Here is a 20,906-nt window from a genome sequence, read left to right as displayed (position 1 = left end):
CTGCACAAGCAACATACAAAAAGTACAGAAATGTACTTACTCATACCAAGGAGCAAGCAAAAAAAATGCATTACAGTTTTCTTATTACGCAATCACAACACTGGAAAAATATGGAAAACCATAAATGACATCATCAAGTACAAACATAAGCACACAGCTCACATACCAGAAGAAATAATTAGCACTGACAATGAAAAAATATCTGACCCTGCACAAATAAGTAACTGTTTTAATGATTATTTCACAGAAATTGGTCCTTCCATGGCATCTAAAATCCCTCTACCGTCTCCTGGCTCATTATTGAAATTGCAAAGTGTCCCATTCTCCTTTTTCCTAAAACCTGTCAATCAAGAAGAAGTATTAAAACATCTTAATAATCTTTCTGTCTCTAAAAGTACAGGACATGGTGGAATACTTATAAGATTTGTCAAACTATCCTCACCAATAATCGCCCCTTTCCTCACCAACTTATTCAATGAGTGTATCGATAAAGGTGTATATCCTGATGTACTAAAGGTCGCTCAAGTTACCCAATCTTCAAAAGTGGCCCCAGGAAAAATTGTTCCAACTATAGGCCCATATCACTATTGTCCCCCTTCACCAAAATATTCGAAAAATGCCTGTATGAACAAATGTACAATTATCTATCAAAAAAAGACCTGATCACACCACATCAGTATGGATTTAGACCACAATATTCCACTTCGTTAGCTGTGTCAAACGTTTGTGATAACATCTTAACTAACCTAGATGATAAAGATACAACTTGCTCTGTATTTCTTGATTTAGCTAAAGCCTTCGACACAGTTGATCACACTATTCTCATACAGAAACTGCAAACATACGGTTTTCGGGGCCTTCCATTACAATTGTTAAAAAGCTATATCAGCAATCGTCTACAGCACACGGTCGTCAATGGAATCTCTTCAAACTCAAGACAGGTTACCTGCGGTGTGCCCCAAGGATCGACATTGGGACCCCTTCTTTTCTTACTGTATATAGGCTAAATGACTTACCAAATTCAACAAACATGAATGTTAAACTATTTGCTGACGACACCAATCTTACGATGAGCTACAAATGTGAAATAAATTTGCAGAACAATGTGAATGCCGAAATGCAAAAAGTTTACAACTGGTTGAAGCTTAATAGATTATCATTAAATTTCTCAAAAACTGAATACATGCTAATAACAAATAAAAAACACATAAAAATTTTTAACATTAACCTTGGTAACACAAGCATTCAACAAAAAGATCAAATAAAATACCTTGGCGTTTACATAGATAACAAATTAACATGGAAATATCACATAGATAAAATTTGCGGAAAAGTAGCAAAAGGTTCATGGGCGTTGCTTAAACTCAGAAATTATGTCAACACAGACACTTTAAAAGATGTGTATCACGCTTTGATTTACTGTCATTTGCAATATTGTATTTCAAGCTGGGGAAAGGCCTGTGACAGTGCACTGGATCCATTAATAAAATTACAAAAAAAGGTTATAAGAATAATTACGAAACAAAATTACTATGCTCACACTAATTTTTTATTTTTCAAAATGAACATCTTGAAACTAAAAGACATACATAACATTGAAATAAAAAAACATATGTACAAAGTTCATATGAATGAGTATCCGTCTACGTATTGTAATTTATTTACAAATGCTTCATCTATTCATCAGCATAACACAAGATATCAAACAAGCAACAATTATTTTATAAACAGATCAAACACAGAATTTGGCAAGAAGTCCATGCAGGTATTGGGACCAATGCTCTGGTCAGAGGTTCCAAGTAGGATAAAAAACTTATCATTTCATTGTTTCAAAAAAGAGATCAAAACGTTAATTTTACAAAGCTACAGTGCATCGTAAGTGATATGTTATGGAAACCAACTTGTCAGTTGCTTCGGAAACTTTATTATTTTCTGCTTGCTTCATGGAATTTTGTGTTTTGGCCTACGTTATCATCAATATGTTTTTTTTTTTTTTTTTGTGCGTATGCTGTTGTTGAAGCGCGGGAACGTTTCAATTATTATTTTTCTCTTGTAAGCTTATTTTAAATGGCAAAATCATAATTTCCTGTAGGGTGGCAATTGACTAGTAGACCGTATGGTCGTCTCGTTGTCTCCCTGTCGGTATGGGAACTTGTGTAACTTTTGTACTGTGTATATTGCATATGTCAAACATGTACCTATGTTCCTGTTACTGACAAATAAAACATTGATTGATTGATTGGAAAAGGAAACGAAAGTTTTTCTTAACACTTCAAAAATATTTCTAAACTTGTTTTACTAAATAAGAAACATAAACGCGTAAAACAATGTCATCAGTTTCATCATAAAGTCTTCACAACAAGGAAGGGTAACTAAAGCAGTGTGGTTTGGCCTAATGGGAATTTGAAGCTCATGATTTGTTCTTTGAGGCATCTATGACGTCATAATAATTTGAATTAGCTCACTGAAGTGCTAAGGTGCGAATAGTGTAAATGTCATTGCGTAGTTCTAAGAGTGTGATAAATATTTCAAGACTCATTTATACGAAAGCTTTTACAATATATATTAATATTGTGGTTTCACACTCAAAAACAAGATGCCCTTTCTTGCTTAGTATTATCTCTATAATATCCCTATAGCGTGATATTGGTTGCTGTTAACCTTTCCTCCTCATATTATGATACGTCACAGAAGCTTTTTTGCTTGCAACAAAATATTTTAGATGTTTGAAACAAATATATGAATCTTAATTTTTAACATGAATAAGCTAAACGAACCTTTTGTTAATACTGACACACAAATGTCCACAAGTACCAATCCACTAAGTCTCAGACACAACTTAGCCACGTATAAACAGATTTTATAATTATTCCGTGCCACAACAATTGCACACTCTTGTATGTCTTCATTTATTTTGAAGCTTGGATGCACAGTGCTACTTCTCCATTCATCTGGCTGGCTCTCCGTCTTCATTATCGTCTGGAAAATAGCGGATAGCCATTTCATTGCAGTCGCTCCCAGCAGTTTCCAAACTTATATTAAAATATCATCTGGTCCAACTGGTTTTCCTCGTTTCATTTTCTGTTAGGCATTTGTTACATCTTCTTCCTTGACTTCAGTCTTCATCTTCATAGGCATATTTTGCATTCCTTTATTTTGTAATGCTGATCGGTAGAAAATTGTCAGTATTGAATTTTTGAAGAAAATTGTGCAAGATCACTTCAAAATGTGAATTTGGAGCTTTTACATTCTGAAATTTATATTTGTTTTGTTACAAATGCATTACTCTTTAACTAATAACTCTTATCTCTTAACAGTTTTTCAATTAAATTTCCACGTGTTATGCTTTGTTAGTGCTATGTTGTGTGTTTGTTTTGCTATGTTTGTGTCTCGGGCTTGTGTTGCTGTCTATCATGCGGAATCTGCTTGGACACTTCTCTTCTGAACATTAGTTTATTCCTCTTTTAAATACTCGCCACTTTGAGCTACGTCATCTTTTTCAGTTGTCAGTTCATTTGTGTGCAAGATATGCAATTGTTCAGATTAGACTATGTTGTTGTTGCTATGCTACATATTTTTAGTAGTAATTCATAAAGAATGTAACATTTTCTTGTGTTGAGTAATATGTGTAGCCGACAACGTTCGCTATTTCATTTTAATTTTTGTTTGCTATAATGTTAAATGTTGTGATGTTGCTCAGCTATGTCTGTTTGCGGTAAAAGTAACCTCTCTAACCAAATTGAAACACAAACAAGATTTAAAATCTCGCCTCTAAAAGAAACGAACTATTTTTGTTTCGAACAGTGCTGCTTCTCAACCTGGTGGTTTGGTGAATGTGCTAAAGTCCGTTTCTTTTGGCTTACAATTTGCAATATCCTTCACAAATGTTTTGAATATTGTATTAAAGAACTGAGAAACGTAAAACACATAACGTGTGGAACAAGCTTATTAAGTCAGAATCGTAACTGTACTGAGCCGTATACGTTTGAACATTTTACCAAGCTTCTAATATTTGCTAAACCATAACTTATTCAAAGTATAATCAAACGAGGTTGCCAGTAAGACCAGTCGTCACTTCAAAAGTAATTTTTACAAATAATTTTTTTTTTGCTTTTTAGGTTCTACAAAAGAATTAAAAAAGCTGCAACAAGCAGCTCGCAAACAATTTCATCCCAAATATGACGTTGATCTCTCCAGCTTTGACGTTTCACCAGAGAGTTTTCCAGAAATTTATTGTGAAATGTATAAAGTTGATTTTTACCAAGGAAAATTCATTCCTGACGATGACAAGTACAATCCCAAAAGTCAAGGAATTAAATTAAGTAAATTTGACCAAGCAGTAACAATCGATCAATTAGTTTCTGATATTCGAAAGAACAGTTTTGTGTCAGTTATCGGATATCCTGGGTCAGGAAAAACAACCTTATCGAAACGCCTGGCAAGACGACTTGCTGAAAGCGAAGATGTTCTCGTTCTAAAAAAGCTCTTCATGGACATGAATGACTGCAACAAACAATTAACATTGAAAGAGTTTCTACTGGGAGATTGCAACTACAACTTAAACGACCAAGAACAGAATTCTGTTTTTGAATGGATGACAGCCAATCCGGAAAACTGCTTCATTATTTTTGATGGATTTGATCAGGTAAGTTGGAACCTGAACAAAAATGTGGAAGAATCCAACTACGACACTCCACTTCAATATTGGGAACTTGTTTCGAAACTTTGTTTGGGAAAATTTCTTGAAAATTGTCACTTGATATTCACTTCTCGACCACACGCCATGCTTGACATTCCAATAAGATGTCGACCCACTCGCACTTACTTCATTCGTGATCTGACATCTGACAACATGAAAACGTTATTCCACGCTTTAGTCAACGACCAACAACAATCCGAGATTCTTTGGAACGAACTTACAGAAAAAACTGCACATTTAAAGTCCATATGCTACAACCCTCTGATGCTGCAGCTCTACGTGAGAGCATCTATTGGATCGTCTCAAATTGATGATATATCCACGATGACCAGGATATTTCATACTGTATTGTTAAATCTTAAAACTTCTAAACACGCCGTTTCCATATCTGATGATATTGTAATCAGACTTTCCAAAATTGCGTATGAAGCAACAGAAAAAGGAACTGTATTAATCACACCAAACGACCTTGAAACAAAACATCTCTCTAGTCAGGAAGTTCAAGATCTTGTTGTCACTCTATTGGGAGCAAACAGAGAATATCCACTCCTGGAAGGGCAGCAACGCTTCTATTTTAGCCACCAGACCTTTCAGGAGTACTTCAGTGCTTTATACATCTGTCGTGAAATGTCATTAACCGATTTTAGATCTTTTGTACAAAATAACCTGCTGAAGGACCACTGGGCTGTTGTTGTACAATTTGCATCAGGAATCCTTCTGGATCCGATCATCAACAAAGGTTCATTTTATATTTCATCTACAGTTTATTTATCGTACCACGATGGCCCCCTCTAGTGTCTGGCCTGATTTGTCACATTTTTCTTTGAAACATTAACAGTCCGAGTTGCTGGCAAAATATGGCAGGATACTTGAAAAGATAGCGATTGCTAAAGAAAAGTTAAAAGCAGTTGATTGATAAAAAGTTCATGTGTTATTGTTACTTTAACTATGAGTTAACTAAACATGATTTATTTGCCACTCCTACCTACTCAACTGGCTATTTGGTGAGACTTTTGATCAATGCAGCCCATCTAAGTCCAGCAGTCCAAACCACTAGTAATTTGTCTGTTTTTTTTTAAGCTGCTTTGTTGATAGTTAAAACTGAAAGTACCAGGGCAGTTCAACAAGCATATATCAGAATAGGTTGGGCATTTACCAATTTAATCTTTGGGTATGTTAAGATACCGTAACATTTGCAGCTGTTAGAGTGCCTTGTCTATGTCTAGTGTCTACTGCTTTAGCTAATGGATGGAATAATTCTCCGGCAACTACTTCAACAATCGGAAAATTCTGTAGCTGTCAATCTCGGTGACCGGGCCTGCGTCAGTGATTCAAAGCCTCTACAAGTATGCGAAACTACCAGGATTAAGCTCTGCAAGAAGCTTTCCCAGTCCGAGGATAAAGATTCAATCAACCAACCAACCAATATAGCCTAATGATATGTCAAACAAGTAGGAATGTTTTATCTTGACTGTGCAAAAACTATTGCACAGTCAATTGCACAGTCAAACTATTGCACCAATAGCTCAATTGGTTAGCGCGTTAGCGCTTCTGGAACGAAGAAGCTTCAAGATCAAGCGGCGTTGGTTCGACTCTCGGGGTGTGCGCTTGAGCAATGCACATTAAGGACTGCTCTCCATTCAGCGGCATCTAATGGATGGAATAGTTCCCTGCAACAAGACTTCAACAATCGGAAACTTCACTAGCTGTCAATCTCGGTGACCGGGCCTGCGTCAGTGATTCAAAGCCTCTACAAGTATGCGAAACTGCCAGGATTAAGCTCTGCAAGAAGCTTTCCCAGTCCGAGGATAAACATTCAATCAATCAATCAATATTCCTTGTAGGTTTTTCCGAGATTTAAAGTATGCCTAACTGACAGGTGCTGATTTCATCATGAAAAAACTCATCATTCATGATTGCAGTCATTTTTGTGGTTGCTATTATGGCATGGTTTATTCAAAATGACATTTGTCTCCCAGTACGTTTTATTAGCCATGCTTTTGTAAAAGTAATAAGAGTTGAAAGAATTAAATCAAGCCCCCAGTTCGAACGAGTTCAATTTATGTCCACATTTTTGAAATTGCTGCATGCCAAGTTAAGCATGCCAAGTTTGTTAACATCGGGCCAAATATGGCAAAAACAATCAAAAGACCAGCATAATATAACTCCGGCTCCAGCCAGTGTCAAAAACTATCTTTTTCTTGATCCCGCAAGTCCAGACGAAATAGGCTACATAACTTAATCTCTAATTTGAAAGACAAAAAGTCGACAAGGAAATCTGACTGTGAAACTAAATTTATAAAATATGCCAGCCCTGTAATCTCATTCTTCTTAAGTAAACTATTTAATTTGTGCATCACTACTGGAGTGTTCCCTGATGCCTTAAAAATTGGTGAGGTTATTCCGGTTTATAAAAAAGGTGATCCGCATAATTCCATGAACTATCGACCAATATCACTGCTATCTCCATTTAGTAAAATTTTTGAAAAAGCTTCTCAACATTAGAATTTACACATATCTAGAAAAATTCCACCTTTTGAGTGCTCAACAATTTGGATTTCGACAAAATTTATCCACTGCAATGGCAATAAGCACGCTGTATGACGATCTGTTAAACAATGTAAACCAAAGTTTTTATACCTGTTGCATATTTCTTGACTTGTCAAAGGCGTTTGATACAGTTGACCATAACTTATTGATAAATAAACTTCAACACTGCTACGAAATACGTGGCATTGTTCTTGACCTAATGAAAAGTTACCTTACCAATCGATACCAATATACCAAATTGTCTAATTCTGCTTCAAGCATGCAAAAAATCCTTTGTGGAGTCCCTCAAGCTTCAACATTGGGACCTCTTCTCTTCCTAATGCATATTAACGATCTTCCTTTAATGTCTAAATTTTCAACCGTGCTTTTTGCTGACGACACATATCTAGCTTTACGTGGTGATGATTTGGATTCTTTACAAACAGAAACCAATTCTGAACTACATAAAATTGATGCTTGGCTACGAAGAAATAAACTCTCCTTAAACTATTCTAAAACAAGCTACATTTTAATAAACAAAGTGCCAAAGCGTACTGTTGAAACTAATTTCAGGTTGTGTATAAACCAAACAGTGATAGAAAGAGTTAAAACAGTTAAGTATCTGGGAATCCATGTCGATGAAAATCTAACCTGGTCGTCACACATTAAACATTTGTCGCTGCAGTTGGCTCGATATTCTGAAATTTTTTATCGCCTTGGTAACTATGTATTAAAAGAAACATTGCTCATGTTATATTATAGTTTAGTATATAGTCGTGTTCAATGCGGTATTACTATATGAGGTACTGCAAGTAAAACGCTAATCAAGAAAGTAGACGTCAGACACAATAATATTATTCGCGCAATTACTAGAAGTACAAAATTCAGTCACGTCACTAACTTATTAGGGTGGCCCCTTTTGAGGCAATTTTTTCATTTCAACTTGCCTGGGTGATAAATTTTTGCCTTAGCCCAAAATATTAATAAATCTAAAATTTTTTTGAAATCTGACCCCGTTTAGACCCTGCCCCAACAGCATTTTTAAATCGAGTCCCCTAAATCATGTTTTTAGTGATAAAATTAGTACCATTAGAGCTAGGTATATGTTGTTGGTATTCATTTTTATTGCTTTTCGGAAAGGAAGACACTTGCATGCCTCAATTCAAGATTTGAACAACTTTTTATAAATTTATTTTATAGTATCAATGTAAATGCTTCTTAAATTGACCGATGAAGTGATATGATATCTTTCTGAGAGTTAGGCAAAAGACAAAGTGATGAAAGCACTACTAATTTATTAACCAAGAAGTAACAGCACATCGCATTTCACCAATTGATTTCACATGATAGAATCTATGTTTGCTTGGATTTTTTGGTGACACAATACTTTTTCCCCATCCATGGCTTTTTTCTTCTTTTATGGCGCACAAAGCTTCACCAATTTGTCGTTTTTGCCCGGCTATCCGCCCAGTTGCTGTTGTTGTCAGTTTAACTCCATGTCCTACAGATTGAGTGTGACCTGCATAATTCAGATGAAGAAGGTGTTCCTCAAATTGCTTAACGTTAATGCATGATTTGGCCAGGGGAGGTTCATTCAAGGGAAGGATTCCTTTTTTGTTTAAGAGGTAAGATATTGTGGAGCACCCACTGCCATATTTGGTTATCATTTTTATTTTTTGTATAAGATGTTGCCTCAAAATTTAATTTGGGATGGTGAAACTCTTCACGGAATAATTTTACTATTGACTTTCATCATTGGTGGTGCGCCAAATCTTTGAGATTAGGTTGACTGCATTAGCACTGATGGTTTTGTTATCGCCCAGCATTGCCAAAAGCACATTTTCGGGATGAGCAAAAAACAGTTTTGTTGAACACTCTGTTGAATGACTAGGAGCACTTCATTGCCATTGAATAGATTCTTTTGCAATGTATTTCTTGAAAAAGATTCTTTGGCTTATCCATGATAGTTCTTTTATATTTAGCTTGAATGTAACTTTTCCAATAAACGCCAACAATATATTTTGCAAGAAAGCTGATTTTTTTTGTAAGGTGCATTTGGTATCCATGGATATGTAAACTATTAGAACTTGTGATTCCAAACTCAGCCAGCGAGAATGACATAGTGGACCAATTTTGTTATAAACAAATTCAGAGCTTTCGTGATCATCTCCGGAGTTAACAGTTAATAACAAAATTGGTCCACTGTGCCATTCTCGCTGGCTGAGTTTGGGATAACAAGTTCTAAGGGTTTACATATCCATGGACCAAATGCACCTTACAAAAAAAATCCCGAAAATGTGCTTTTGGCAATGCTGATGATGATGATGGCGTATGAGCGATGTTTCCAGGCTAGATTGGAGGGCAGGAAGTCTTCAGCCACTCAGCAGTCTCGTCGTCCAGGATTCTCAGACCATGCGCACCGTGTGGAGGCCGGTGGATTAGGCAGTGGTGGATGACATGGTCTGCGGTCTGTTCCGTGGCACCACACTCGCATTCTGATGAAGGAGCCAGGCCCCACTTGTGCATGTCCGAACGAAAGCGGCCGACGCCAGTTCGCAGGCGGTTAAGCCTGACCCACGCAAGCCTTGCGAGGGACATCCCTGGTGGACGGGGATCGGCGTCGGGTATGAAGTCACGGAGCGTGGAGGTGTGATTTTGCCACTCCGTGTTCCACATGTGGTTCGTCCAGTGTGCCGCACTTAAATCAAGTTCTTCTGCGTTCTTAAGGAGTTGTTGTGCGGCAGGCACAAAGGAGCGTCTTGATTTCAACCGCTGCTTTATAGGTGGTGGTCTCTTGAGTGTTGCATGGAGGAGATGGTCGGGGTCCAAAGCGCGGCGAGCGAGAGAAATCGTGGCTCCTTTACGGCGTAGCTCAGCGGGTTGGATGCCTGCTAGGATGGGTAGACAGTCCGTTGGAGTGGGACGCAGGCATCCAGTCACAGTACGCAGTGCGTCGTTGATGGCGGTATCAATCTGGTGGGTGTGAGAACTACGACACCAGACCGGCGCGCAGTACTCTGCGGTGGAATGAACAAGGGCTAGGGTAGCTGTACGAAGAGTTTTAGCACCAGCTCCCCAGCCGGAACCCGCCAATCGCCTCAAAAGTGCGACGCGTGTAGATAGTTTTTTGCGCAGTGACTTCAAGTGCCGGCGGTACGTGAGTGACCTGTCCAGGGTTATGCCGAGGTATGTAGGTTCGGCACAGTAGGGCAGGCGTTCCCCATCAATCTTGATGTTTATCTCACGCTGTGCCTCCCGGTTGTTAAGGTGGAAGGCCGCCGACACTGTCTTTGACTTGCTGAGCTGTAGCTTCCATTTCTGGAGGTACGCTGATAGTGTTTGCATGTCTTGGCTGAGGTTCCTCTCCACTGACTGCCAGTTTCCTGCTGAGTGCAGGAGTGCCAGGTCATCTGCGTAAGCATATTTCATGGAGATGGTGGGGGGCAAGTCGTAGGTGTATATGTTGAACAGGAGAGGAGCCAAGACTGAGCCCTGTGGAACGCCGTTTTTAAGTCGGCGTAGTCTGCTTCGACGACCGCTACCGGTTGTGAGGGTAAAACTGCGGTTTTGCACAAGTTCCATCATCATATGGACCATATGTCTGTCAGGGAGCAGACGGAGTAACTTGCAGGTAAGGCCGCTATGCCATACGGTGTCATAGGCAGCCGTGAGATCAACAAACACGGCGCCAGCCTTCTTCTTAGCCGAGAAGCTGTCCTCAATGTCTTGGGTCATAAGTGTGACCTGATCTACGGTTGATCGTCCGTGTCGGAAACCAGCTTGTTCACGGGGGAGCTGCGGATCTATTATTGGTTCGACACGGGCGTAGATGAGTCTCTCGAGGATCTTGAAGGGGATGCAGAGCAGTGAGATTGGACGGTAACTCTTCGGGTCCCCTGGGGGCTTCTTCGGCTTAGGGACTGCAACCACAAGGGCTTTTCTCCAGATTCTGGGAATTCTCAGGTGGCGCAAACAGCAGGAAAGGAAGTCTTTTAACCAGGACTTTAAGGAGGCAGCAGCATGGAGTATCAACTCCGGGCATAGGTGGTCAGGGCCCGGGGCTTTACCTGGCTTTATGTGCTGGAGGGCGGCGGAAAATTCTTCCGGGGTGAACTCACCCGAGATGTTGTCCCCGTCTGGGGTTGTTACCCTCCAGAGGTCCGTCATTTCTTGCAAGACGGATCTATCGGATTCACGGTCTCTCGATTTGTATTTCCCGTTCTCCACAAGTTGTGAGGCGATGGAATTTGCTGAAACGGGACATTGTTGACGAGAGGCACGTGATCTGCCAGTTAGGTTGTTCAGTGTACTCCATGCTATGCGGCTGGAGTGCGTGAAGTCGATTGATTCAACGGCTTCTGTCCAGCGCTCCTTCCTCTTTGAGTCCAGCCTTGCCAGCAGAGCTGTGGCTGAGCTGTTGGTGTCATTGCCCTGAGGGGCGTGGAGGAAGTCGGAGTAGAGGCTTTCGCACTCCTTGTCCCAGCACGGTATGTAGGCCTTTCGTCGGCCGCGGGAGATGGATTGTTTTGCCGCTGATGTTATTGCATCACAAAAGCTGGGCGATGATAAGGGCGATGATAATGATAAAAAATGGCAATGCTGGGCGATGATAACAAAACCATCACAAGCTAATGCAGTCAAACTAATCTCTCAGATTAGGCGCACCACCAATGATGAAAGTCAATCGGTGCAAGAATTTCACCTTCCCAAATTAAATTTTGAGGCAACATCTTATACAGAAATGATAACCATATATGGCAGTGGGTGCTCCACAATATCCTACCTCTCAAACAAAAAAGGAATTTTTCCCTTGAATGAACCTCCCCTGTCGGCTGCATAGCCGAGTGGTGCAAGCCCTGGAATGGCAATCGAAGGGCGCCGGTTTGACACCGCTCAAGAACATGCGGTTGTGTCTCTGGCAGGACACTTAAAGGCATCCTGAAGGTGGACACAAAGATTGGCTTCCTTGCCTTCCCGTCCACTTAATCTAAATCTTCAACCACCGGGTGGAAGCCTGATACGACAAAAAAAAAAAACCTTCCGTGACCAAATCATGCATTAACGTTAAGCAATTTGAGGAACATCTTCTTCATCTAAATTATTCAGGTCACATTCAATCTTTAGGACATGGAGTTGAACTGACAACTGCAGCATCTGGGCGGATAGCCAGGCAAAAACGACAAATTGGTGAAGCTTTGTGCACCATAAAAGAAGAAAAAAGCCATGGATGGGGAAAAAGTATCGTGTCACCAGAAAATCCAAGCAAACATAGATTCTATCGTGTGAAATGCGATGTGCTGTTACTTCTTGGTCAATAAATTAGTAGTGCTTTCATCACTTTGTCTTTTGCCTAACTCTCAGAAAGATATCATATCACTTCATCGGTCAATTTAAGAAGCATTTACATTGATACTATAAAATGAATTTATCACTTCATCGGTCAATTTAAGAAGCAGATTTACATTGATACTATAAAATGAATTTATAAAAAGTTGTTCAAATCTTGAATTGAGGCATGCAAATGTCTTCCTTTCCGAAAAGCAATAAAAATGAATACCAACAACATATACCTAGCTCTAATAGTACTAATTTTATCATTAAAAACGTGATTTAGGGGGCTCGATTTAAAAATGCTGTTGGGGCAGGGTCTAAACGGGGTCAGATTTCAAAAAAATTTTGGATTTATTAATATTTTGGGCTAAGGCAAAAATTTATCACCCAGGCAAGTTGAAATGAAAAAATTGCCTCAAAAGGGGCCACCCTACTAACTTATACAAATCTTTGAATATTTTACAACGTGAAGATGTTTACAAACTCGAAATTGCTAAATTTAGGCATAAAGTTTCCAATAATAATCTACCACCTGTATTGCAAGATCGTTTTATAAAACTTGATAATATTCACTCGCACAACACTCGACAATTAAATAAAATGAAGTATTTTCTTCCACAAATAAACAAATCCGTGGCACACAATCTTTTGGCACTTCGGGGTACTAAATTGTGGAGTGAATTGGATGAATGTATGAAAAGCAAACACCTTGCTTTGTTTAAAAAACTTTATAAAATTACCTTGTTAAATTCTTATTAAATAGTTAAAATTATTCAGTTTAATTATTTTATCTACATGTAACCTCGTATTTGTGTACTTTGTGTTCTTACCCAATAATTATGATTCATTATTATGCTCATGTTTTCCTAGCTGGTCTTGATTCATTTTCCTACAAAATCTCATATGTTTCATTTCGATTTCGAAGCTACTGTTCAATCATGCTATTTATTGATTTAGCTAATGTAAAACTTGTAATGTCTAACGCTGCAATGTATGATGCCTGATGTCAGGCAGCACCTTGACTGGTTAACCGCAAGGTTGTTCGGTGCTGCCAGACATTTCTATTGCTATATTTTGACTTGTATGTACTTGTGTTTCTTTTTCTCGACTCGTATTAGAAAGGCAAATAAACAAACATCTCCCTCTCCCTCTCTCTCTCTCTCTCACATCTCTCTCCCAAGTGTTTAACATTGCACTGTAATAACAAAAAACAAGAACTTTAGTTTTGCTTCAAGTATATTTATAGTATGTCAAGTATGTTTTGCTTCAAGTATATAGACACTGGATCTTTTCATGTTATCGCAAGTCAAATACTTTGTAATATCCATAGAAAATTGTGGTAACACTTTATAAAAATGAAGTAAGCAATTTAACATACCGTACAGTATTTTCTCAAAATTGGGCCCAATTCCATGTCTGGCAACCCTTGTACGGGAATAATAGCCACAGTCATTTCTATTTAGCCTTTTTCTAAACTGAGCTGCTGTAAATGTTAATGTGCTGATTATAGAGTTGTACCGGTAGCCTACTGAAGAGGGTTTAATACCCGAAATTGCGATATACAACATGGTAATTTAGGCTTGGTCTTTGTCCTACATTTACCTTGAATATAGAATGTGCATTGTGCAGGCATTGCTACACTATAGTCAGACTTATTCATAGTTCAGAAATGTATTTGAACTGATTGGTAGTAGCCTATAGTGACATCCTTTCATTAGTTAACAATATATCAATATAATTTTTGCATCAGTAAAGATTGCAAAGCTCAATAATAGAGTATCATTAAGGAGATTGGTTATCTATCAGTTATGTCCTATCATGAACATTATGAAAAGTGGAGCAAAAAGAATAATTCAGAATAAAAGACTTATTAAACAATAATACAAAGCTTTCATTAATCAGGCCTCGAAATATCCGGCGGTCATGGCGGACATGACCTCCGGAATGACCTCGAATGTCTGCCGAAGCCGACTCATTGGTCTGTCATAAATGACCGCCGCAAAATTCTTGACAAAAATAGAGCTAATGCAGCAAAAATATATTTTAAATTTGAATTGTAACAATTGTTTGTTTAACGCGAACAAATACGGAGCTGAAGCAATAATAGTAAGGATGTGCCGATTACAGAATTTTTGCCGATGCCGATTCTTAAATATTAGCCGATTCCTATACCGATTCTTTGGTTAAATGATTAAAGCTGCTTTTAGTTGGCGGTCTACAAGTGGTTGCGATTTTGTTACAAGTTGCTGCCTTGGAAATGTCTAAAAGCGTTCGCTTTGTCGCCTGCTCTAGACGGCGTGATTTTTTACGGTAGTTCTTCGCTTCTTGCGCGCTACAAAGTGGTGATAGACACGCGTTTTATTTGTTGCGGAAATCAGTGAAAAGAGAAAAATCGCCATTGCTCACAGAGTGCAAAATAAACGTAGCTTAATGCAGTGTGCAAAATATTATCTTGTGCGGTTAGCAGTATTTTTCTCGCAGAATTCAAGAAGGTGCCTGAAACAAGAAGATAAAAAGACTAGAGTGTAAAAGAAAATGAACGCAGCGGTATTGAGTATACAAAAACCTTTAAAAAAGTAACACACCAGCCTTGCATTCAAAGTGCATCAATAGGCGAAAAAAGAAAAACATCTTGTGAAGAAATTAGTATTGTTTTCGAACGCAGAGTTGCAGCCAATCTTGTTGCTTAGCAAACACGTGAAGATTACCGGGTAGCTGGTTTGATTACGTTTGCGCAATCACACGATTGTTCGTTGAACGCATTAAACGTAATAGGCCAATACTTGGAAGTTACTTCTCTCTGCTTAGTAAATTAACATTAAGCAACTTTCAGGGACTACGAATTTTACAACGATTAAACAATAATTACAAAGAACATTTCCGCTTTTTAATATTCAAAATTAATGGCACGTAAATTAAAATGCAATATCATCAACTTTTCTCCAGTTGCTGGAGTAAGTCTGTTCCGTTGAGGCGTAAAAATATTGCCACCTGTGCTAAAAATTCGTTCGCTTTCGATCGACGATGGTGGCGATGAAAGCAATTTATTTGTAATTTTGCTCAGCTCAGGAAACATAGTATTGTTTGGTTTCCACCAAATCATTTCTCTTCTTGCTGCGCTAAAAATGTCTGCATTAAGGTATATTCTACAGATCAAAGAAAACTCCCTAATTTTGCCGAATGCCGACTAGAGCTGGGACAGCATTTGGCTGTAACATAGTCCGTTTCATGAGTTGAACAAACAATCAAGTGAGTATTGCGCAAACGAGGGAATCTTTTTTTACGTGTTTACTAAGTGACAAGATTAATTCACTGCAATTCAGCGTCTGAAAAGATATAACTTGCAATTTCACACGTTGTTTTCCATTGACGCCCTTTGTTTTTTTTTCTAAAAGCGTTTTGAATCTTTCAGACAGTTGTTCTCATTTTCTTTGCAGTTTATACCCCCTCGCTTTGTCTCTTAACTTGCTTTTAGCACCTCGCATACTGCAAGCTAATAACTATTACGTAATAATCCATTTCTCCTTTAACTTCTAACCGTTGTGTAATCATTCAACTTTTATATTTTATCTGGTCTGACTTTCTTTTTGAACGTTTTTCGTCATTTCAAAGAAAGAAAGTATTTTGATCTCGTGCCTACTAAACAAGAGTTTACAAAATGGCGGACAATCGTCATAATTTAGAGTTTTAGACTACCGCTCTCCGAAGTCCGAATGCTAGTTGACGCTGATGCGGTTGTTCAAAGAAGCCGTTCTTTGATCGGTATTTCCACGCGCTCGCGCTACTTTTGATTAGGAAACTTTGATAAAGAATCGGAAAGAATCGGCAATTTTTTCCGATGCCGATTCTCCAAAAATTGCCGATACCTGCCGATTAATCGGCACATCCTTAAATAATAGTACAGGCAAGGCAATTGCTTCAAAGATCATATTAAAGTGGCCTGGTTAACGAGCTGTTGTCAAAAGTAGCCATTTTTACATCATTTCATTGCCTTGCAATGTTGCCTTGAAATAAAGTTGTCTGAACTTTTCGGCAGGATATATTGTATTCTAATTTTAACAATGCGGATTATTGCGTTACATTGATCGTTTGTTAAAAAGAAACGTCACAAAGAAGCAAGTCTCAGCCGGGTTCCGCACGTGCTTAGGCGAATGTGGCGACCTTATTTACGCTGATTTCAATTGTGTTTATTGCGTCATTACACGACTGTCATTAACGCACTGATTTATTTGCAAGCAATCTGCTCCAGTATACTTCAGGGTCGGTTGATTAAGCCATCAACCATTGCAGAGTTATTCTGTTGTAGAAAATCTTCTTCTACAAACACGACTACTGTAGTGTGATTTTGTGCAAAATCTACATGCAATAAATATGTCCGGTTGAGATATTAAATGTCCGCTGAAAGGGCCAGTCTGGTAGGACATGCTTGACCGCCGGAAAAAAGTACAAATTTCGAGGCCTGATTAATTATTTGAGTTTATTTAATCTACTGGCATTATTAACATTGAAACAAATCTAACAAAATCATTAATGTTTTAACAAGTTACAACAATTTTGCGGCAACAATAACCAGCAAAGTACGGTACCAGTACCACTGTGTCATATTTACCATAAACTGTTTTTTGACATGCAGAAGCTGTGTTTTTAAAAACAAAAATACATGATAGATATGTTAAAAAGTGAGTCTACTGAAAAAACTTTTTTAAATGTCATCGCTTTTTTAATCAAACGCGTTTTTGAACATCCTGAAGCAACAAATTTATTTTTTGCTGGTAAGTGTTAGACTGAAACATTGTCTCAAAAACGGTGTACTTATAACAATCCTCCTTATAACAAGGTGCTTGTAGCGAAGATTTTTATCTAGTTTTATCCGTAATTCATAGCAATCACCATTTAGATGCAGAATTTTTGCTGTTACAGTTAATCAGGTTCATTAAAAACATTTTTGAACGTTATAATTTTGTATTTAGTTGATTGTGTCCTATCTTGGAAAGTTAATTCATCAAAAAAAAGAAGAACAAGAAAATAGAATGGAAAGTTCAGCTGTGTGATGTTGAAAAAGGAATGAAGTTGCTTTTCAGCATATTCATGGTGATGGACCACTTTCTGGTGGCGGAAAGGCATTCAATTTCTCTATAAAATATCAGTTGTTTGCAAATGACTCAGCATTTGACTAGGTTTGACTTCATTAAGAAGCTTTGCCACATATAAAAACAAGAGGAAAAAACACAAAGAGCTCAAGAACAACTTCAAAACAAGACAAAGTTGAAAGAATTAATACTTACTACAAAAGTATTTAAGTGACAAGTATAAACATAAAAGTAATTAGAAAGTTTTTGTCTACCACCTCTCTCATTATCCGTTGGTAGAGTAAGAGTGACTGGAGCTGGTATGGTTGGCATGTGCAGATTTCAGTAGACCTTGGTGTTAAACTTCAGTGCCATGGTGAGTAAGTAGCTTACTGCATTAGTGAATATACTTTTGTTATAAAAATGCTGTAAGACTAAGAAGTGCTCATCGCGATGAACAATTATGCATTGTATCCAAACCCTTCTTCAAGGTACGAACGTGATGATTATATATATACCCTTGTTGATTGTGACCAGTAGGCTACCTTTGCTTTGTAGATATGTTCAAAATACTGTGTTAAAAAATTGGTATTAATAAATCAGCTGGGTACCACAACTGAGAGTATTAATCTGTCTTATAATTTTTTTGTATGTTGCCTTTTTCTAGTCATTTCTTCAATGTATCTTGGACCTAATTACTGCATGTATTCTGAAATTGTACGTACTGTGAAATGCAACAAAGACAACATTAGTTGTTATGGTACCAGTGACTATAGACCAAGCACATTTGCCAACATAACATTCAAAATTTTTTAAGGATTTTGTTTTTCATAAATGGAGTCTTTTTATGTATGACTGACGATCAGTTTGGCTTCAACTTCAGTAAGCGTATTTTTTTTGAATCAATAGGTAAATTATCTTGCATTTTGCTAAACCCATTGCCTACACTTATTTACTGTATATATAATACTATATGTTTAGACTGTTCAAATGAATTTGACCAAGTGAAGTTTTCAAGCTTGTTCAATGATCCAATGCTATTTGTACAATTCTTCTATTTTTATGCAAAACAATGCTGCCGTCTAAAGGTAAAGCGACGTAACTACAGAAAAGTTAAAACCGAGAAAAAACGCTTTAAAGTTAATCGTAAACCATAACGACATTTTAATCGCAATTCAACATTTGATGCCTCTAACTGAAAGATCTTACCTACTTTTTGTTTGAATGAGAACAAAAACATTGATTGCTGTCTTAATTTTCGCTAATTAAGATAATTAGTGTAGTTACGTCGCTTTACCTTTGTAAACCGGATTGTGTTTCTGACCGTGCTGCAAAGGCAAACCGGCGTATCTGACGCAATGTATTGAATTCACACACAAAATATGTAATATGGTTCAAATACAATGCAGTATCTTTAGTCAACATCAATTAAGTCAAGTGATTTGTCGTTGGCGGGTAGCTATTCCTTCGATTTGCCGGCATAAGCGGGCATAGCTTGTTTAGTATGTCACCGTGTAGTCTCTGTCGTTAGCGTTATGGTCCACAGAATCATTCATAGGCGTTTTCACAACTTCATGCAAGTCGATTTTTTTGCCATTATTTGCGTCTTGTAACTGCGTTAAAGCTAACTGCTGATTCTGTTCACTAAAAGGATGCTACAAGACGCTTTATGAAAAGTGTTTGGGTACAAAAGCTGCAGAGTCAACACGAAACAAAATATTAACCTCATTTTGTAGATAAAATGTTTTCATTTCAGAACCTAATAAGAATTTTATCTACAAAATGAGGTCAATATTTTGTTGCGTGTTGACTCTGGAGCTTCTGTACTAATGTTTTCACTTCAGAAGCAAATAAGAATTTTATCTACAAAATCAGGTTATTATTTTGCTACGTAATTGTCTTTGCAACACGAGCAAAACAGCTGGCTTTGTCTGGCAGAGACTGACACCCCATTGAGCATGTGAGATTAACTCTAGATTCTATTGTAAATCGACGTAACTTGGATTATTTGCTCTGGATTCTATGGTAAAACGACGTAATTGCCAGTTACGTCGTTTTGGCTTTGCATATATCATCTTTACATGTAGTTACGTCGTTCTACCAAAAAATATCTCGCAAACTACTGCAGTTACGCTGTTGAGTCTTTGCTAGAAGAAAAATATAGTCTTTGCGAAGCGTTTAACAATAAACAGTGGGAAAATCAAAAATCTGTAGTTACGTCGCTTTACCTTGGGACGGCAGAATGTATGAATGTAAAGTAGGGATATATACCATAATTCTCATCCCTTTGGTGTATGCGATGGTGTGAGGCAAGATTGAGTATTAATTTTGAAATTTTACATAGGCTATGAAATATAATATCAGGGGTGCAGCCAGCACGAAATTTTGGGGGTGGCAAATAAGTATTTTTTCATATGTGTGTGAGCCTGGCAACGAGTTTCATCGAAGGCGGAGCACTCACTGGGGTCCTCCCCCAGAAAAAATTGAAAATATATCTTAAAATTGCGCATTCTTTCAGCTTAAATCGATAGTAAAACTTTGTCAAATGATCCTGTAATAGAGTGTGAAATGTTACATTAAAGTATTGTGGGGGAAGGCAATTGCTCCCTTTGCCCGCACCCCTGACTACACCCCTGATAAACATTTATCATTACAATTTAATGGTCTTTCTGTTGGCTGTTGGCAATTATTTTGTAGTCGTGTTGTGTATGCTAAAGACGTATATATATATGCTATTTTGCACCAAGTATTCATGGTCTTTTCTAAAGTGTGCCACTTCTATAGGCATGTAACATGTACCATGTTTTTAAGCAACAAATTTATATTTTAACATTTAACCGAAACTTATCAGAATTGCAACATGCATTTCAACGCTGCAAATTCAAAACCTAAATTCTGTTCCCACGGAATCTAGGCCAAGCTTTCCCAGAAATGCCACTCTCACGGAGTTGGCTCACCGCATTTGTATTTCTGAAGCGATATAATTGTGTAACTGGTTTTGCTTCATAATTCTCACGATAGGCTATTACTGATAAAAAGGTACCATATTATGATATAAGCGAGGAATTGAAAAATGCAAACATTCAGAGACAGACTTGCAATTAGCGAACAGACTGAACAACGGCAGAACTAAGAATGTTAAATTCACGACTGGAGAATGTCGCTATTCTGACACCGGTTGCAATAAATTAAATTAGTTAGACATATTTTTCAATTTCCCGAAGTTGTAACTTTGATTTAATAAAAAATGTTTAATTCTTTTTAATTCGTTTGCTTTT

The 20,906-nt window shown here is 37.8% G+C and overlaps 3 protein-coding genes across 3 annotated transcripts in view; all 3 read left to right on the top strand.

Moving 5' to 3' along the window:
• The window catches only part of LOC145765718 (uncharacterized), a 1,283,504-nt gene that overhangs the window by 792,711 nt on the left and 469,887 nt on the right, over positions 1-20,906 (top strand). The window lies entirely within an intron of this gene.
• The window catches only part of LOC145764723 (uncharacterized), a 77,935-nt gene that overhangs the window by 49,123 nt on the left and 7,906 nt on the right, over positions 1-20,906 (top strand). The gene's annotated exons all lie outside the window — the stretch shown is intronic.
• LOC145765600 (uncharacterized) overlaps positions 1-20,906 on the top strand; it is a 30,150-nt gene that overhangs the window by 6,640 nt on the left and 2,604 nt on the right. The window contains exon 3 of the mRNA XM_082577436.1: positions 4,119-5,438. Within this exon, the coding sequence (XP_082433562.1) occupies positions 4,119-5,438 (1,320 nt within the window). The remainder of the gene's footprint in view (positions 1-4,118; positions 5,439-20,906) is intronic.

Source organism: Aplidium turbinatum, chromosome 2 (genome assembly GCF_918807975.1).
Source record: "Aplidium turbinatum chromosome 2, kaAplTurb1.1, whole genome shotgun sequence".
Classification (NCBI taxonomy): Eukaryota; Metazoa; Chordata; class Ascidiacea; order Aplousobranchia; family Polyclinidae; genus Aplidium; species Aplidium turbinatum.
This window is presented reverse-complemented; position numbering and strand designations above follow the sequence as displayed.